This window comes from Panthera onca, chromosome B4 (assembly GCF_046562875.1).
Source record: "Panthera onca isolate mPanOnc1 chromosome B4, mPanOnc1 haplotype 2, whole genome shotgun sequence".
Taxonomy (NCBI): Eukaryota; Metazoa; Chordata; class Mammalia; order Carnivora; family Felidae; genus Panthera; species Panthera onca.
In genome coordinates this window covers 104,019,163-104,040,828 of record NC_138345.1, presented here as the reverse complement: position 1 = coordinate 104,040,828, position 21,666 = coordinate 104,019,163, and the positions used below count along the sequence as shown (strand labels likewise).

Sequence of the window (21,666 nt, the reverse complement as noted above, 5' to 3'; positions counted from 1 at the left end):
GTGGTAGGGTTTCTCTCTGAGGATCTTCTCTCTTTTTTCATATATCTGATACAATAAAACCCGGGCCCAAGGGCTATTCCCATTTGGGTAAAAGTACAAGAGGGAGCTGGAGCAGTTTTAAAGGAAAAAGATACCTGGAGTGTGTAACGTCAGTCATAGGCCATTGAGTTTGTCTGTCTTTGTGATTTCAGTAATAATAATATGCAGAGGCACAACAGGATTTGGAAGTTGCAGAAGCAACTCAAAGATAGGATTTGGAAAGCTAGTCAAACTTAGAGCCAGAACCCGAGAGGAAGGGCTCTTCATTCAGTGTGGTCCATCCCACTCACCTGAGTCAGGCAATCTATAAAACGCTTTAGGCTGTAACCCTGGGTTCCAGCCAGACTTGCAGGCAGCTGGGCTGCTCTCAAACAACAGCTCATAGCAACCAACACAGGGGTTCACTGAAAGCTCCTCAAATATACATTATTTTGTGATTTCACATCTTGAGAGTTGTGTAAGCCCCAAGGGGGGATCAAAAGATACAATGAGGTGTGGAGGGAATTAGAGCAGATAAGGTCACATGCATTTTAGGAGGCTTTTAAGAACAGTTTTATGATGTCCAGAGAATTTCCTCATAGTTTCTGTCTTTACAGACATTAATATTATGCTTAAGAGAACAGAGAGTGTTATTTGATGTGTTTTTGGTAATTTTATCCAAATTAATGGAAGAGAAAGAATATATTAGGTGCAAAGGAGGAAACAGGTACAACAAGGCATTTTCTCTTACAAAAGTGTCTACTCTGTCACATTAATGTCTATCATTTTTACCATGCTATTCCACTAATAATCCAATGGGATCCTTTCTTTATTGTTCCTCTTGAGAGCATTCCTGCCCTCCCTGATTTATTATTAGGATCTTCCAAAAGAAAAGTATGTGTACATGGTAGGGAGTAGGGATCTCAATGAAATTTATTTAACTGATTTATTTAAGTCAGTTATGTGACTCTTGAGTTGCATTTCAGTTGCCATGAATGGGAAAAGAAAATTCATGATATTCTAAAGCATATAATTAAATATAAAATCCTAATATGGAAAACTGGGTCTTAGAAGAAAATAAAAGTGTATATAGAATAACCACACATAGCTAAAAAATAACAGAGTGTATATCATTAATTGGACATCTGTTGTAACCAGGACCTATGCTAGTCACATTTATATTAATGATCTCATTATTTTATTTACGTATTTATGTATTTAAGATTTTATGTTTGAAGGGCAGTTTTGGATTCACAGCAAAATTAAGTGGGAAGTACATGGATTTGCTAGGTATTTCTTGCCCCCACACATGCATAGACACCTCAATTATCAAGAATTTTCTATAATTGATGAATCTACATTGACACATCAGTGTCATCCGAGTCCATAATTTACATTACAGTTCACCCATGGTGTTGTACATTGTGTAGATTTGGGGGAATGTATAATGACATGTATCTATCATTATATTATAATACAGGGTATTTTCACAGCCTAAAAATCCTGTGTACTCCATCTATTCATGCCAACGTCCTCTGACTCAACTCCTGGCAACTGCTGTTTTTTTGTTTTTTGTTTTTTTAATGTCTTCCATAGTTTAAACTTTAAACTATACCTGGAATCATGCAGTATGTAGCCTGTTCAGAATGGCTTCTTTCACTTCGTAGTATGTATTTCACGTTCATCTATGTTGTTCATGGCTCAAGAGCTCACTTCTTTTTACCACTGAGTAATATTTCATTGTCTGGATGAACCACAATTTATTATTCATTCACCTATTGAAGGACATCTTGGTTGCTTCCAGGATTTGGCAATTGTGAATCAAGCAAGTATAAACATCCACGTGCCGGGATTTTTGCAGACTTACGTTTTTCAGTTCCTTTGGATAAATGTGAAGGAGCACAACCACTGAATCATACGGACTAATGAGCTCATTTTTACCCACACTCATCAAATAAGAAAGCACTGCTACCTACATTTCCTACATAGACAACTGTGGCTTAAAAAGTTCACTACTATTGGTTTAGATATGAACCTAGCTCTGTTTCACTCTGAAAGCCACATATGACTTCTATGAGTAGGCAGAGTATAAGCCCAATTTACCCATTAGGCACAGTAAAAGCACTGCTTAGGGTTCACGATATTCTTAGGGGCACATGCAAATGTTCCAATTACTTTTAAAATTAAAAGCAAAAATGAATATTGTCCAGTCTAGATTATATTAATCTTTATATCAACACAATCACAAAATACAGCTTTTAACACTTTTTTAGAATGAAGGGCCCCACAAAGGCAAAAGTACTTAAGGCCCACAGAAGTCATAATGCAGAGTAATCAATTTTGGGGTTGCTGAAAAATGTGCTTCCCTCTAAATATGTCCCCAGCCAATCTATGATGGCATTGCCTGTCCTCTGGGATTCAACAACAAAACTGAATTATTTCTAACAGCTGCTTTTAAAGAGCATCTGATACCTGGGGCAGTTCTATACACAGACTGACAAATTAAAGAGTAGACAGAAGAGCAGAGATAAGATAGAAAATGGGAACATTTCAGTGGAAATGTAGTAAGCGAGGCAGGGTAAGAACATGGCTTCATGGTCAGACAGCCCGAGCCTGCCTGATAGCACCTATCCTTGATTTCAACAAATATCCACTTTTTAGATGATGCCAGTTTCCTTGATTGGAAAAGTTTTGAAAACAAAAGTTACCTGGTACCTGTGTCCACATCTAGCATAAAATGAGTCTTGTAGCTTGATTGATTTTAAACAGACTCACATCTCTCGGGTGACCGTAATACATTAATAGAATTTGCTATTATGCAGTTGTAGGGAAAAGACAACACAGTTCTCTTGTTGGAATATGGATACATAAAAATCAAGGGGGCACAAAATATTATTTTCATGGAGTTTAAATCTCATTTTCCTTTTAAATTGGGCAGCCTTACTCAACAATTTCTGTGAAAACTCTGAGAGTCCAGTTGTGCCTGTCAAATTGTATTAGTTATGCAGGCGAGCCTACCTGCAAGCCATCTAGCCCAAGGCTGACCATGAGATATGGCTGTTCCGCACAGTAATTTTGGGTGACAGCTTTTCCTGAGCTCATGCAAGTCTAGGAGGCAATTATGAGACCAGAGGTCATTAACACTGCATTTGATTGCATAACATAATATGGCAATAATAATAGTAAAAAGAAACGTATATATACATACAGAAAGAGAGAAAGAGAGAGAGATGGGATATAAATTTCTTTAAAACAAATGCTTTTTTGTTTTCATACTGAAAATCTACAGACTCTTGTGAATTTATAACTGATATTCTGAGATATATATATGTGTGTGTGTGTGTGTGTGTGTGTGTGTGTAGATAATGTAAAGACTCTATTAAGACTTTTTGTTTTTTGTTTTCATCTCTTCAATGTGATATTTCTGCTATTAATTTGTTCTAGAAAATATGTCCTATGGTGCAGGGAAGGAAATATGTATCCTTATACATGTAAATTTATGTGCAGTTATATCCAAAGAAATGTAGATATAAAATCCAAAGCTTTCCACTGCGCATTACAAATAAAATTGTTAGAAGAATTTTCAATTTTCAGAAGATGAGACACCAAAATATAGTAAATTGGAGATAGTGCCTAAGGAAGTCATTATAAAAACATTTTGAAGTCGTTAATTTTGTCTAATTTAAATGCTAGATGGTCAAGTCAGCATGCTTCCATGCCATATGCTTTCCTCAGAGCTATTTTTGATTTGCACAAATGTTAGATGGTTGGAGAATAAACTTAAAAGATGCTTTTTTTGTGGTTGGTGAGGTTGTTGGTGGTGCTTAGTGAAGCTGAATTCCAGCTCACCCTTTTTCTCTTTTCTCTCCGACTGATTTTCGCTTACGCTTCTTCAGCCAGTACATACTCAGATAAATTGCAGAAATAAGGCCATTGCCAGCTAATTAATTAAGTGGCACCCAAGAGTAGAGAATGCAGGTTTAATTGGAAGGTAAAGAGGGTTAAAATTGTAATTATGATGAATGGATTGTCAGAGATTACTCTGGAGACTGCTGCCTGGTGTCAGTAACTTGAAATTAAAAGGTTGAATTTCCCTCTTGTCACACAGCTTCTCCTGACCTGCTTTTCTGAGGTGATGATTCACCTATTAAATCAAAGCCTTTCAACCATTTATTTGAATAGAAAATATGTCTTTTTTTTCCCCCAAATAAAGCCCCTCGAGTAAGCACAACATTCTGAAATGAGTGTTAGTGGTCTATTTCAGTCCTATGTTTAATATTAAATAACAGAAAACTCACTTAAAAATGAACATGTATCAAAGTAGATATTTCTGCATCTGTCTGAAGATGGACAGCCTAGTGGGCTTCAGGGAATTACCAGGTGAAAAGAGACATGAGGAGAAAGGAAGAGAAACGATGACGAGAGGAAGTTCTGATCTAAACACTCCTCTGTCCAGGTTACTCCCATAGAACGTAATTAGGCACCCGAACTGAGTCAATCTGTATTCTGCCCTCGTAATTTTCGCTTTGAGAATAACACATCTAGGAACCAAAACAAGAGAAGCTTCTTTGCATGAAAACTGTTGAGAACAAGTCACTGACCTAAAGGCTATTATTTCAAATATTAGCAGCTCAGACACTTGAATTTCTCAAGTTCATCCTTAGCTCTCATCCCAGCAAGCACAGGCAAAACCACTTTTAAGATACAAAAGCAGGTTACCTCTGCTCTGGGGATTCGACAGGCCTCGGCTTTGCCATATACTAGCATGGACCTTGCTAGAGTTAGTTAATCTCTTTTAATCAAGTTTTCTCATATGTGTTCTGGGGAGACTAAGACTGCCATGATGAATAAATGATATAACAGATGTAAAGTTCCTAGCAACATCCCAAGCCTATAATAAAATGCTCAAGAAATAACAGCTTAAGAAGAGAATGATGTGGGCAGAGGAGAAAAGAGGTAAGACTAGCAACTCAGCTGAAATAGACTACTTTAGATTTCATACAGTTTATAAGACTTGTAAATTACAATTAGGGGTATACAGAAACTAGATGACTTGTGTTTGTGTATAAGAAATGATACTTTAAATTTTAAAAAGAACAAAAAATTCTGTCTATATATACATATATAATAGAATTCTTACAGTTATCTACTTGGCTGGCTTTATTTATTTATTTAAATCCCAATGTCATTAACATACAGTGTTGTATTAGTTTCAAGGGTACAATATAGTGATTCCACAGTTGCATGTATTACTCAGTGCTCATGAAGATAAGTGTACTCTTAATCCTCTTCATCTATTTCACCCATTCCCCCCCCCCCCCCAATCTCCCCTCTGGTAACCATCTGTTTGCTATACTTAAGAGTCTGTATTTTGGTTGGTCTCTCTTTTTCTTCCCCCTTTTGTTCACTGTTCTGTTTCTTAAATTTGACATGTGAGTGAAATCATATGGTATTAGTCTTTCTCTAATTGGCTTATTTTGCTTAGCATTGTACTTTCCAGCACCACCCATGTTGTTGCAAATGGCAAGAGTTCATTCTTTTTTATGACTGAATTATGTATGTGTGTGTGTATATGTGTGTGTGTGTGTGTGTGTGTGTGTGTGTGTATCTCACAACTTCTTTATCCATTCATCTATCAGTGGACACTTAGGCTGCTTCCATAGTTTGACTATTGTAAATAATGCTGCAATAAACATAAGGGTACATATAACCCTTCAAATTAGTGTTTTTATATTCTCTGGGTGAATATTCAGTAGTGTGATACTGGATCGTAGGATAGTTCTATGTTTAATTTTTTTGAGGAACCTCTATACTGCCGTCCACAAGAGCTACACCAGTTTGCTTTCCTACCAACAGTGCACAAGGGTTCCTTTTTCTCCATATCCTCACCAACATTTGTTGTTTCTTGAGTTTTCTTTTTTTTTATTTTAGCCGTTCTGACAGGTGTTATGTAGTATTTCATTGTGGTTTTTATTTGTGTTTCCTTGATGACAAATGATGCTGAGCATCTTTGCATGTGTCTGTTGGCCATTTGTATGCCTTCTTTGGAGAAATGTCTGTTCATGTCTTCTGCCCATTTTAATTGGATTGCTTATCTTTTGGGTGTTGAATTTTATAATTTCTTTATATACTTTGGACACTAACCCTTTATCAGATATGTCATTTGCAAATATCTTCTCCCATTTTTTAGTTTTGTTGTTTGTTTCTTTTGCTGTGCAGAAGCTTCTGATTTTGATGCAGTCCTAAGAGTTAATTTTTGCTTTATATTTTAAAGGAATTAATCTACATTGTGAAGATTTAGTTTTTAGTGTGATTGATATAGCTAGAAATGATTGACTCTTGAGTAAAAGTTGCTTCAATGGTGAATACCTGAATGTATATAAACATGTTGAGAGCAAAGATTTTAAGTTGCCTCTTTTATTGTCATCTACCTAGCACTTAGAATAGTGTCAGTACATAGGGAGTGCTCATAGAAATGTGTGTGTGTACACGTGTGTGTGCGCATGTGTGTGTGTGTGTCAGATACATGAGTATGTGTTAACAAAGAACAGTACATCCCCTTTGGTTTGAGGGTACTTACATGGCACTTTGTGTCCTGACCGCTCTTTAAAATTACAAGAAACAAATAGAGTACGGAAAGTCATTTTGGTCCTGGGGAAAAGTAGGAATTTTGGCAGACTATCATTGGGAAAACAAATGATTAGTCTGAAAAGTTGTTGAATATGGCCTATGGTTGGTAACTAATCTACTAGTCCTGTCTCAGTGATTCAAAGCAAACTGAGCTCTTCCTATAGACTCCTTTGAACTCAGAAACAGTGAAGTTATGAATGAAGTTTTCTTATAACATTTATCTTTGTTGTCCTCAGCTTCTGAAAATACTGTTAAACACTGTGTTCTGTGTCTTAACTTTTTCACTTAAAATTATATTTTTGAAATCATTCCATATTTCTATAAAAAGATGTAGCCTATTCATTCTGCCCTTTGTACAGTATCCCATCATGTGCATTTACTATATTTAATTCACCCATTTTCTATAAATGGAAATCCAGGTTGTTCCCAATTCTCGGCCACAAAGCCAGCTTTCCTCAGAATCTCTAATATTCTGATGCCCATAATGTTGTTCCAACAGCAAATATATGTAATGTAAATCACTTCCTAAATTCATTTGACTATGGATTTTTTTTTTCTGAAAATCTTACAGAAATACAGTTCTATAGACTATAGTTTGGGAAACAATAGGCTAGAGAAGTAACATGGATTAAATATGTATTTTTTTTCTCTGAGAATGAATAAGACAATATAATATAGCCAATGAAAAGGGGCACCTGGGTGGCTCAGTTGGTTAGGCGTCTGACTTTGGCTCAGGTCATGATCTCACAGTTCGTGAGTTCAAGCCCCATGTCAGGCTCTGTGCAGACAGATCAGAGCCTGGAGCCTGCTTCAGATTCTGTGTCTCCCTCTCTCTCTGCTCCTCCCCTGCTTGCACTCTATCTCTCTCTCAAAAATAAACATTTTTTAAAAATATAGTCAATGGATAAATAATACATCTGAATGCATGAATTATTGGGATAATAGTATCACTTTATATATACATGCAATAAAACATAGTAGACAATAATGCCATTGCTGTGTAGAATATAGCACAGCATAATATTTCAGATGTAGACAAAAACAACTGCTACAAAGTAAAAAGGATATCAGACATGTTATATGTTGTGCAAATTCTAAAGATATCAGAAAAAGAAATAACTACCAAATGATACCTGTTAAAAATCATTTGGCTATTATAGTAAAAAAGTTTGGCAAAAGTGATCCATTCATTTATTGTAAAAACAAGGAATCAGTGTCTATAATTTGTCAGGAACTATGCTAAATCCTAAGAATATAAAAATAAGCAAGATAACAACCTTGTATTAAAGGGTCATACTGTTACTTAGAGAAGATGAACACATAATTCAATTATTTTAAAAACAATTTAGTAAATGCATTGATAGATTTTGGACAAGGTACTGTAAACATTAACAATGTGTACTGCTAATTTAAAAATAAATTAGGCAGAAAGGATGTGGAAGAGTATAAGGAAATATAAGGAGTATAGGAAGAGGATGTTTAAGAGATAGTATGTGAAAGAAAGAAATTGAAAAACAGAGAGAGATGAGGAAATGGAAAGGTGGAAATAGAAACAAGAAAGAAAAATCTGTGGTAGATGCAGAAGACGGACCTCCTAAGAAGGAGGCTTTACAGGTTCAGAGTCACCTGTAAATCAACAATGTCTCTAAGAACGTAGACTAACATTAAGAAGTTAAGTGTGTGTAACTTTAGTGATGGGCTTTTAGTGACAAAAATCCCTAATGCCCCTCAAATGTGAATTCTGAAAGACCTAGGAGGTCGGTGCAGCTAGTGTTGTTATCTCTGTGTCCTCTGCACCTAGCAGTGGGTCTGAAATATAGTAGGTGCCCCATAAATGTTGTGTGGGTGGATGGATAAGAAGGATGATAAGTTTGTATCAATTGGAACTATTAAGAAATTTGATAATTTTTCATTTTCAGCCCAAAGAAGGCAGTGTTGCCAAAATTAAGGAGTTTTGGAATCAGGGTGGATTATTTGTAGCTGTGTGACCTTGAGCAAGTTATTCATCCGTAATAAGCCTCAGCATCCTCATCTGAAAAATAGGGAAGAGATTAAGTAATTCATATGAAATGCTAATGTCAGGGCAGAGCAAAATGACTCCTGCTCAAAAGGGTAGTTATTGTTCAATGATAAAGTGAATTAATTATGAAAGGGCCATGTTTTAGAGGGTTTCAATTTTAAAAGTTAAAGTCTGTTTACATTTGGTGTGTTTGAAAGTAGGAAGCTCTGAGAAGTTTTGTGAGCTTGAGACCAATAAATTTTTTGCAAAGACTGAAAGAAGGACAAATTAGAAAGAGCAGGAAGAAAAAACAAACAAGTTATCATCTATAGCACTGACTGACTCTCTAACATTGGGCAAATTTCTTATTTTCACTAGGCCTCAGTGAGATTTGTTTTTAAGACTGTATATTCTAAGAGCAGTTTTAGGTTCCCAGCAAAATTTAGGGGAAGGTATAGAGATTTCCTACCCCCATACATGAACAGCCTCCCCTATTATCAACACCCCCCCATCAAAATGGTACATCTATTACAATTGATGAACCTACATTAACACATCATTATCACCCAAAGTCCACAGTTTACATTACCCTTGGTAATTGTTCACTCTTGGTGTTGTGGATTCTATGAGTTTAGGTAAGTATATAATGACATGTATCTAACATTTCTCCCTACAGAGTATTATCACTGCCCTAAAAATCCTCTGTGCTCTTCCCCAACCCAAACCTTGTCATTCACTGATCTCCACAGTTTTGCTTTTGTCATAGTTGGAATCATACAGTGTATATATAGCCTTTTCAGAATGACTTCTTTCACTTAGTAGCATGCATTTAAGTTTCCTCCGTGTCTCTTCCTGTCGTAATAGCTCATTTCTTTTTAGCATTGAATAATATTCTATTGTCTGAATGTACCAAAGTTTATCCATTCACCTATTGAAAGGCATCTTGGTTGCTTTCAAAGTTTTAGCAATTATGAATAAAACTTTTATAAATATCTATGTGCATATTTTTATGTGGACATACTTTTTAACTCCTTTGGGTAAATGCTAAGGAGGGGTATTGCTGGATTGCATGTAAGAGTGTTTAGTTTTATTTAGTGACATTCTAGCATTTTGTTACAGAGTTTTATTATGATTAATGAGATCATACAAATTGCTTGGCAGAGTACCTGGCATATTGTAAGGGCTGAATCAGTGTTAATTATTTTTGGTGTAATTATTATCTCATAAAAGATATATAAAACTCAGTTCATTTTCACAGTAAGGATGGAGAAGTAGGTACAGAGGAGACAAATGTCACAGGAAAAGTATAAACATTTGATGATTAACTCTATATGTGGTGTCGGCATCTAATGCAGTCCCAGATACACAGAATGTGCTTGTCAAATTCTTGTTACTCTGCATGGAAGGTATACTTTGCCTTGGGCCTTCTAGTTCCCTATACTCCCTTTGGACTGAGTAAGAAGGATAATTTACGTAATGGTTATCTAATTCTTCAGATAAGGGGGGGGGGAACTTACTGATAAATGCACTTCAAATCTGAATCATATAAACCTGACAAACAGCTAGGGTGAAGTGATATAGTAGAAGAGCACTAGACAAGGGGTCTAGAAAACTATGTTCACAGTCTAACCCTCTTTCTATGGGTTGTGAGCTTCATGAACTTAAGATTTGAGTCTTAGTATTTCAGTTCTCTCAGCCATCAAATGGGAATGAGACTACCCGACTGATTATTTAGAGAACAAGAAGAGATAAGGAATGTCAAGCAGTGCCTGCAATTTGCTAGGAAGTTAATAAATTTAAAATTAATCTTAATACAAGGAGTCACCAAATAGCGTGCTCGGATTCAGTTCCATGATAAAAAATAAACCAAATCCAAAGTCATCTATCGCCAATAACATCTTGACCAATTGCCGTCCTCAGTTTTGAATACGTGATGGCTTCAGTACATTTATAAATTTGTATTTTTCTCTAAGCATAAAAGCATATTTCTTCATTGTAGAGATGATAAAAATACATAGGAGGAAGCAGAAAAAAAACAAACAAACCTCACATTTTTTTACCACCTGGAAATATATCATGTTAAAATTCTGAAATATTTCTTCCTTCTGGTATTTTGTCTTTCTATACATATATAGTAAGCTGAATCTCTAGAAAGATAAACCCAGATATATTTTTTAAATTGATATGATGTTAAATATAGATTCGATTTATGTTTTGTCTAGTAATATCCATAAAGATTACTTTTAAATGCCTATGTTAACAATATATAATACGGAATTGTCACTTTCTTCTTTTCTCTATCAAAATTATGCTGTTCTTAAAAAGTTTTGTTTTTTATGGAAATGTTTATTATTTTCTACCTGTTGCTTATTTCCATTCTCCACTTAAAGAATATGCTCAGAGACTATCAACAACATTTAAGCAGGCAGCAATGGGGGGAGAAAACATTTATCTATAATGCTAGCCTAAGTGTAACAATGAATTCTTTCATCTTGATTCTAAGCTCTAAGTCTGCTCTGAGGTCTTTGAAGTACCCACTTGGGCTATAGCCACTCAGAAACTCAACAAAATAAATGGTTTGAAGCAAACAAAAATATAAACCCTAAATCTTTCCCAGCTTTGCATAATCATCATATTCACTTACTTTTGACTATATTTGCCTTTAGAGAGGTTAGGTTAACCAAACTGTCTCCCTGATTTTCATTTTTATGTTTGATCCTCTGACAGTGACTTCCAAGCACAGGGCTGTTTTCCGAAATATTTAAATATTTGGCAAAGATTTAACAATTCTCAGTTTTATTACTGAGAATCACTTTTAAATAATTTAATGATCATTGTAATGATAACATGGATCTCTTTACTATTTTTCAAAATTATTTTAAAATAATATTTGTTTACACATTGGAATAGCCAAATAATTGAATTAAGTTTCTTGATTTTCTTTTTAAGTAATCTTTACTGTGTCTAAACTCTCAGCCTCATGGTAAAAATACCCAGATTATACAATCTCTGATCCCATTTTGGGGAAGCCATTGAAGATTCCTCCAAAGTGTCATTTGTCACATGGAGACAGGATTACTCCAGAACCCTTAATTTTTTTATTGAAAATAAATACTGAGTACACGCTATGTCTTAGACATTGAGAGTGTAGCAGTGAAGTCTAGACAAAGTCCCGGTTCACAAGGTGCTTATGCTTCAAAGGGAAGAACAGAATAATGTATAAATTAATAATTTGCTAGATGATTTTATTAACTCTTAGATATTATTTTGTAAGAGGTACATTCTCTTTTTTCATCTTGTTAACATATAAATGAACATCTTAATCTCTAAATAGCATAGCATTTAGTAGGATTTTTGTTGTTGTTGGTAATGGTTTTTGTTTTGTTTTCTGTTTTGATTTTTGATGATTTAGTATACTCAGTCTGAACATTGCTAAATAGGGATTAAAGTGAGATTTTTGGAGTTGTTCACAGAATTGGCTAAATTTAAATCAACATTGTGTGTGTGTGTGTATATATATAATTTGCATATTGTCATACTAATGTCAATTTCAATGTGACATATCTGGTACATTTTGAAATATATTTTATACACTCATCTGAGCAACATATTATAATAAAATGTGAATGCTAAATATCATGGATTAGCATTTTCTGACCATTGGAACCAAATTAATTTAATAATAGCAATATATTTATATTCCTGTCATTGAAGTCATTATTTCCATTTTTGACATTCAGAAGTTTATATTTTGATTTTTTTTATCCCTGCGGGACATTTCTTTTTATATCTGAAATATGTCTTCAAATGTATTTATCCCCTTTTCAGGAATTTGCTGCACTGACAAAAGAACTCAATGCTTGTAGGGAACAACTTCTAGAAAAGGAAGAAGAAATTTCTGAACTGAAAGCTGAAAGAAACAACACAAGAGTAAGTATAAAACTGCCTCTGCTTGGAATTAATTCCATATACAATGCAGTGCCTTATCTCTTGTATACTCATACAAATAAAATATTTTAAAGCTTGAGGAAGACTTTAAGCAGATACTAACTCATAGTGTGTTATTTAAAGTAAAGGAGAATATTCTGTAAAACTCAAAACAGGAAGGCCGGAAACCTAAATTACAGTCTCAGCTACTAAATCACTATGTTGCCTTAGAAAATGTTTTTATTCCTCTTTCCTTTGCTTTATTTGAGTTTACAAAGAAGGGCTGGATTTCAATAGTGAGTTTCAAACTTCCAAACTGTTGTATTGGAGTAAGGGACCAATACCTCAGAGGCTGGAAGTGGGCAGAAGAGGTGTGGCTTAAGAGGGTGTAAGTTTCAATTGTGGGGTGATGTGAGGGAGTGGCTGGGCCTTGGTCCTCACTTCACTCCAGCAAAGTATTTATTAAAAAAGAAAAAAAAAAGAGAATGTATAAAACCACTGGAGCAGAACTCTCCTAATTAAGAGAGGCATACCTTTTCTATTTCAGAAGATTGAGATTTCCAGTTCTGATGTTCTGATTTCATGATACTGATGGGCCTTACTGTATTCTGTTCTTGGAAACTCATATATTCTTTCAGTCTTATGCCCTGTGACATTAAAGCCCAGAATTTGATCAAAGATGCTGTATTTTCTTATTCAGAAGGAAAAGTCACTAAATTTCATAAGATATATAAATCACCAGATTACCTATAAATTTCTCTACTAAAAACACTTCTGTGTGGATATATAACTCAATTTCAACATGAAGTAGGTGAAAAATATTTTCAGGGTTACAACTCTATCAGATTATTACTATAAAATGAGAAAGTGAGATATAGTTAATAGTGTATTCATTTTATGCTTGGACTTAGAAAGTAACATAAAAATAATACCTCCACAAACAGTGAGCTTGTGCCTTTAATGAGAAGTATGCATTGTATGAATAATGGCTATATGATCAAACTCGATTTATCTCCTTATTCTTAGGGGTCTTATTTTACGGTAAAGAGAATTCACACAGCATACACACAAGGAATTGGTTTTCTTTTTTTTATTATTATTTTTTAATGTTTATTTATTTTTGAGACAGAGAGCACAAGCAGAGGAGGAGCAGAGAAAGAGGGAGATACAGAATCTGAAGTAGGCTCCAGGCTCTGAGCTGTCAGCACAGAGCCTGATGCAGGCTCCAACTCAAAAGCCGTGAGATCATGACCTGAATGGAACTCAGACAACTTAACCGACTGAGCCACCGAGGCCCCCCAAGAAATTGATTTTCATTGAGACTTTGATGAGCCAGTTACATGGGCTGCCTCAAAGAGAACACAACAAAGACAGTTTAGATCATGTTATCGGGTGTCAGATGAATTTTTTCTATTTTTTTCACCCTTGATTTTTAAGTTATAATTTTTTTATGCAAATTTAAAATTTATTTCTGCCATGAGATTTATTCTGCCCTATTTCACTATTTTCCATTTTAATGCTTTAGGCTACATTCCCTGCTGTAGCACAGTACAGCCAAATGTAAAAGTAGGATCCGGAAACTGAACATGGAGGGAAATGCAAACTTCTTGGTAGACTTTCAACTAATTCTCATATTTAAAATACACCAGAAACTCTTCTTTTAGCTGTGTATTTCTTCTTTATACAGTTTTTTTTTTCCCTACAGCCCTTTACTCCTTCTTAATGCCTATGAGGGACACATTATAATTACCCCCACTTTACAGAGGAGGCAACTGCTCAGAAAAAGGCATATAACTTGCCAGAACTTACACAGTGAATAGATAGAAGAGAAGGCATTTGAAAGCTAAGGCAGTCTAACTTCAGAGCTTGTGCCTTTAGCCATGAGACCATTGGCATAATTACTCAAGTTAGGTCTATGGAAAAAAAAACCAAAAAACTAAGATTTACAACAGCTTAGAGAAGACATTGCCTAAGAATAAACCATTGCAATATGGAGTGAGTACCTCATTCCTTCCTGATTGTGACTAATTTCAGAGAACTAGGAAGCAGCATCCATACAATATTCATCATATTACACTCCACAAGGTCCAGGAGTACCTGCAGCTGTTACACCTGCAAAGGAACCTTGGAGGATACAGGAAGTAAGGCAAGCTGTACTTGAAATACCTCTTCAGGGGTCAAAGTGAGAAAGATAGAAATATTAAATTCCAGTAGGGTAACAGAAGCCATTGATTTTAAACATGACTTTAAACATGAATGATATTTACTTTGAAACCATGAATAGAGCAGAAAAACACTTTTTCCACATTCCTTAAAGCAGTCGTGTGGAGGACTTTTGTTGTTGATTAAACCAAGGAAAAAAGATTTATGGAACCTTCTTTGTGCAAAGCATCAATTACATATCAACTTCCTAAGTTACATAATCACCTATCACCCTCCCCCAAAAAATATCCAGGGCTAAAAATCAAACATATCTTCTTCCTTCCCCCATAATGCCCTCTCAATGTTATAAAATGTAATACTTTTTATAAATTTATGTAATAATTTCTCCTTCTACATGTCTACATGTTCTGTTTTTTGTTGTTGTTGGGGTTTTTTGTTTTGTTTTGTTTTTCCCTGCTGTAAACACCACTATTTAGTCATAGAGAAAGAGCTACAGAATTTGCTCTTGATATTGTGAGGAGGTTTAAAGTAGAAGTGAGTGTCTCCATTTCCAGCATTCTGATACCATTCTCTTTCCATGTTGGCGAGTTAACATATGCTCATGAATTGAGATAAATAACAACAACAAAAAAAGTCCACAAAGAGAACTCATAAGAGGATAGAGTATTTGTGTTAATTTTGAGTATCATCAAAACAATAAATGAGACAGGGCTCTACTACATAATATTTGAATGAATTATATCTTCTCCAACTAGAATATATGTGTCAGAGGGAGTTCAATAAATGATTTATTGGATATAGCAATTAATAATAATGATCATATTATACTAGCTGACATTAATTACATGTGAACTGTTTTCTAAATGTTTTGTATGTTTAACTCACTTTATCCTTACAGAAATCTCATTATTCCCATTTAATTGATGGGAAAACTAATATATAAATAATTTGCCCCAGGCCACCCAGCTTATAAGTGACACATTTAGGGTATCTACTTCTCAGCTTAACCACAGGATATATATTTAAGAGACCATATTCCTAATGTCACTTGCAAATCATACATGATACAAGGGTTGTGTTTAGGAAAAAAGGAGAGTTTGTCCATTTTTCTATAGTTCAGTTCTAATGTTCAGTAATTTATTCTGTATCAGTTGTGTGCAAATTGATAAATACGAGGTATTTATTCTGATGTCAGAGCTGAAAGTTGTGGCCATTTATCATTTTGTCACTATAGTAACACCTGGTCCCCAGCTCAAAAATATGAATGAATGAAAGAAATCAAAGTAATCAGTAAATTCAGTTGCCTCAAGTAATTAAATTCAGGACATCCAAATAAAGTCATCCTAATATTATTAATTACCATGCAAAAGTAGAAATTTCAAAAATTGTAGAGAATATTTATAAAAACATTCAAAAAACTTTAATGTTTAATATTATCACACTATAAGTGTAGAAAAATGATTAGGCAAAATTTGTTATTTTTTATTTTTTTAAATTTTATTTATTTATTTATTTATTTATTTATTTATTTATATTTTAGAAAGAGCAAGAAAGCAGGGGAGAGGGACCGAGAGGGAGAGAGACTCTTAAGCAGGCTCTCTACTCAGATCGGAGTAGGATGTGGGGCTCAATCGCACGACCCTGGAACCATGACCGGAGCTGAAATCAAAAGTCCAATGGACACTCATCTGACTGAGCCACCCAGGCACCCCCAAAATTTGTTGTTTCTAAAACTTTTCTGACCATACTGAGGCAAATTATATTTATAGAAAATAATTTATTCCTGCCATTATTTCAACATAACTCAGATCAACTACTAAACCTTATCATGTTTTAGTAGAATTAATTAGTGAAAAGCTAAAAGAAAACCAGAAATAATAAACCAGTTATTGTTTATTAATATCAGAGTGGAAAATTTTTATTGTTTTGGAACCATTTTAACTGTTTTTGTGGCTGAAGATTTCAAAGAATGTTTATGTTATTGGCAGTGTTTTAGAAAGTAGCTATTGCATGACTTTGTAAAAGAAATTATGAGGCATTCTTAATGTCAATTATAAATAGTAAAGCTATAATTTTATCTTATAGGTCACCAACTAAAAGACTTAATTATCCTCAATTCAAATTAAAGACTAATTTGAAACATTCCTTAAAATGCCCTTACTTTTGTTTTGAGTCAAGAAATTATACAAATAAACGCTTAATTACAATGAGACCCCTTCCATTACTAAAGAGAAGCTTCCCATTTTTGACAAACTTCTGTCTACACTAGTTAATAAAATCCCTTCAAACATACTTCCTCAATGAGTAGAAAGTACAGGCCAATTGAAAGGAAGACCCTAGCAGTTGAAGGCAGGTGAAGACACATGTGCGTGCATATGTGCTTGTATCTGAAAGTGCTCTGATAGGATATGATAAGCAGAAGAGGACATATAACTAACATATAACATAACTAAGGACATAACTAATAGCACAACTTTTGCAATATGAGACCTAAGCATTTACATAGAACTGTAGGGGATGGTAAACAATATTTGAGGGTAGAGGATGTTAGGTACACTGAGCACAAAAGCAACTAGTTTGAAGTTTCTCATTCTCAGATGTTAGTGATGTATTATGTGGCCGTATTACAGCAGCCAAATTTAGTATACAGTCCAGAATGTATTTCTACTTGAATGTCATTTGTGATTGAAAATAATTTTACACTCAGGGCACCTGGGTGGCTCAGTCGGTTAATCATCCGACTTCAGCTCAGGTCATGATCTCACGTTCATGAGTTCGAGCCCTGTGCCAGGCTCTGTGCTGACAGCTTGGAGACTGGAGCCTGCTTCAGAGTTTGTGTCTCCCTCTCTCTCTGACCCTCCCCTGCTCATGTTCTGTGGCTCTCTCTCAAAAATAAATAAACATTAAAAAAATTTTTAAAAAAGAAAATAATTTATTTCACATAGGTTAGGTGGAATTTAAATGTAATAATAAGTTGTATAATTTTAGAAATTTAGTTCAAAAATTTCCAATGATGCAATCAATATGTACATATGCATATATTATATGTTTGTGTATATGTGTATATATATATAAACCATGGTCATTAAAAAAATTTTTTTAACATTTATTCATCTTTGAGAGACAGAGAGAGACAGAGCGCAAGTGGGGGTAGGTCAGAGACAGAGGGTGACACAGAATCTGAAGCAGGCTCCAGGCTCTGAGCTGTTAGCACAGAGTCCAACATGGGGCTTGAACCTACAAACTGTGAGATCATGACCTGAGCTGAAGTCAGATGCTTAACTGAGAGCTACCCAGGCGCCCCTAATCTGTGGTCATTTGAAATGAATTACACTGTAGAACTAGTGGCCATTTATGTAGTCCCTGCAGTCTTTTGAGTACACCAGGGAGAGTGCCTTCGGCAAGATTTATTAAATATTAGAAAAAGAGTAGTTCTTAGCAGAATGCCTCGGTGGCTCAGTTGGCTGAGAGTCCAAATCTTGATTCAGGCTCAGGTCATGATCCCAGGGTCATGGGGATTGAGCCCCCTGTTTTGGGCTCCATGCTAAGCGTGGCTTCTCTCTCCCTTGGCCCCTCTCCCCTGTTCATGTGCGCTCTAAATAAATAAATAAATAAATAAACAAATAAATAAATAAATAAAAGTGTAGCTCCTAGCAAAGGTGTATAATTAGTAGATTATTAGTGGTATCTTATTGAATTCCTCTTTATTTTTCATTTATTTAAATTTGCAAGCTTCAAAGCTATAGGTATATGCTAGATTTGAACATTTTTGGCCACATTCTCTAGGCTAGATAAGTTACATTTATCTTACTTCAATTCAACAAGTGAGTATTAAGCACATATTCTATAGAATATTTTCCTAAGTATTGAGGAGTATCCAGGAGCCCTTAGTATTCAGTAAGTATTGAGGAGTATTCAGTATTCTTAAGCCCTTAAGAAGTCTGTTTTAAAGAACACATTATTTTGTGTTATTATTAGATAGATGAAAGTTCCTAATTGCATAAAGCAGTACAGCTTAACTGTATTAATCAAGAAGACATTAATTAAGGAATATGAGAAATCTCTAAACATAGCTTCTGTGCACAATGTCTAGGACCATATTTCTTAGCCTTGTGGGTTTTCCTTACATTCCCAGACCCGGAAACGTGCAGCCTCTGCTACCACCTGTGCCAACAAAATGGACCCCCATGCTAGCAAGTTTCTTCATCTGGCTCCCTTCAGAATCTGCCCTATGTGGGTGACTCTGGTTGGCTGACTCTTAAGTCACATGTCTGCCACCTAGTGGTTAAACATGCCTGAGAAATGTTTTGAATCCAGTATTGGGAGGATGACATTCAGAATGCAGAGAACTATCAAAGATGGAGGATATGTTCAAAAAATTGGGGGCAACCACAAATACGTCTCCACTACAACTTTTGTTGTACTCTTCCATATTAAAATTCTAAGCAGCAGCGATACTGACATGTATCTATCCAGCAATACAACTATACTTGAACATAAACAAAATCACCTTTTCTCAAAAAAGAAAGTCCATGAATGTAGCTACATAACCAGGGTTTGTCCATATGTATACTCTTGCTCTTATTAAATCTCAATCATATCTTAATATTCTATAACCTATTGACTACTTTAAGTGTTAATCAGAATCAAGTATCCAATATAAAATAAAGAGGGAGAATAATATACATTATGTATATATAATATAACAAAAAAAAAATCCCCCTTTCTCCAGCTGGTCAAAAAGTCCTAATGGCAGTTATAAATTCCAATTCTAAACCTCAATTCTTGGACTTCTGTAGATGAACTGATATATATTCATCACCAGCTCTAAGTACATAATTTCAGGATGATAGCCTCCCGGCCTAGCACTGTGTTATCTCCAAGATTGAATTAAGACAGACTCTTCTTTGGATCCTTTAACCGTTCTATAGAATCACCTGCTTCTGAATGATGTGATAGTGTAGTGAAACCAGGGCTGGAGGCATCAGTCAGTTGCATTACCCCCTTCACTTTAAAATGTGGTTTTTTTTTGGTCAGAAGTAATATTGTGTATGATAACAAGACTGTAAGCAAAAATCTTGATGAAATGGTATTGCCAGTAGAAGCATAGCCATTAGAGAAGGCAAATCCATATCCAGAAAAAAAATTACATTAAGAAAAGATAGACACCGCCTCCTTGACGGAAGGGATTTGATGTGATCTGCTTGCATCAAGGTGACAAGCCTGGTCTCTAGGTGGACTGTTATCATGTCAGGGGTTCAAGATTGATGGCTGCAGCTGGTCACTTGGCCATTCAGCTGTGGTGGTAACCCTATCAACCTTAATGATGAGAAGCCCATTTTGCCAGGTCAGTGAATAACTTCCATCCCTGAAACCATGGTCACTTTTCTATACCCATTGAACAAATATTGTGGTGGCCAGAGAAATAGGCTGATATCCACAAGGTGATTAATTTTTGTCTAGCAGATTGTTGAACTAACTAGTCCTAGTTCAGAGGTAACATCCAAGAAATTTGGTATTTTCTTTTCCTCAGTACTGTTACCATGCTAAATAGTTGAGGGTTCTTTTAGAGAAGATCTTTTGATTAGCTATTGGTTCATAACAGACCACACCAAAATTTAACCTCAGAAACAACATTATACTGTACTCACCAATTCGATGGGTCAGGGATTCAGAAAGGGCACAGTAATGATGGCCCTTCTCCGCTCTGTAATGTTTGGGCTTGCAACCCGATGACTTGATGGCTAGTGACAATGATATGCTGGTAAATGATTTATTTTACCAGAAAAAATTTAAAAAGCACTAACCTATAGTATTTGGAATTCCCATGGTTTTAATACTCCCATGGTGGCTGACTTCAAGCTACCAACATGATATCACTGAAAGCTGAGAAGTGAAATGATGCACAATAGAGAACCAACCTGTGGTATTTCTACCTTCAGATGCAATAGACGTAAACACCCCAAAGAGTGTAGATAATGGTAAAATACTTAGGAATTTTATTAAAAACTTGGAATTTAGTAAAATAATTAGGAGTTAATACATTTTGAGTGTTTATTATCTTTTCAAATATTGTTTATTTAATTATAAGCTTACATAATTTAAGCTTCAACAATAACTATGTTTAACCACCGGCTCACAGAATTCCTGAAAATTAACAATCCCCTCTAACAAGCTGGTATGGGCCAGTGTCAGCACACCATTTGAGGTGGATAACTCAAGTATCTGGACTCTGCAAAGTCTGCTTGGGAGCAACCTATTTCTCATAGGTTCTAGGGCTCTGTGTGAACTTAACGCTGCTTATTTCTCCAACGTCATCTGATGTTAGCCTTTCCCTGACAAACTTTGCTTTAACCACACCAGTCTATTTTCAGTTCCTCGATATGCCCAGCTGTGCCCTCTTCCAGGAGTTTTCTTCCTCTGGCTCTTCATTTGGCCAGCTCTTTCTCATCTTTTAAGTCTCAGTTTCAATATCATCCTCTCAATGAAACATCTGTTTACTGCTCTATGCAAAGTAGGTCTCTCCTCTTTTCAGCTCCCATAACTCTCTGTTTTTGGGTTAAGTTTGTACAAACTCCCATAACCTACATGAAACAGCTTGGATTTAACCAGTGCACACACGTATCTGTAGACTTCAAGAGAGTAGAATACCATGAATATAATCAAAGATTGAGAAATAAAAGGAAAGCTCTTTGAAAACATTGTGTCATTTCACACGGAAGAACTATTAATATTATTTTGACCCTTAAATATAATCCCTACCTACTGATCTATACATTTAGGGTCTCAGTTATTTGTGTTCTTCTGTGCCAATGCATGGCAAAGTTTTCTGACACTTCGAACCATAATTACTGATGGTGAATGTAGAGAAATTAATTTATTAAGAACTAAGAGGGGCACCTGGGTGGCTCAGTTGGTTAAGCATCCGA

General features: G+C 35.3%; 1 protein-coding gene across 8 annotated transcripts in view; it reads left to right on the top strand.

The window, feature by feature from the left end:
• PPFIA2 (PPFI scaffold protein A2) overlaps positions 1-21,666 on the top strand; it is a 474,989-nt gene that overhangs the window by 264,099 nt on the left and 189,224 nt on the right. For all 8 annotated transcript variants that reach the window (XM_060656864.3, XM_060656859.3, XM_060656862.3 and 5 more), the window contains one exon: positions 12,476-12,577. In XM_060656864.3, coding sequence (XP_060512847.1) covers positions 12,476-12,577 — 102 coding nt within the window. The remainder of the gene's footprint in view (positions 1-12,475; positions 12,578-21,666) is intronic.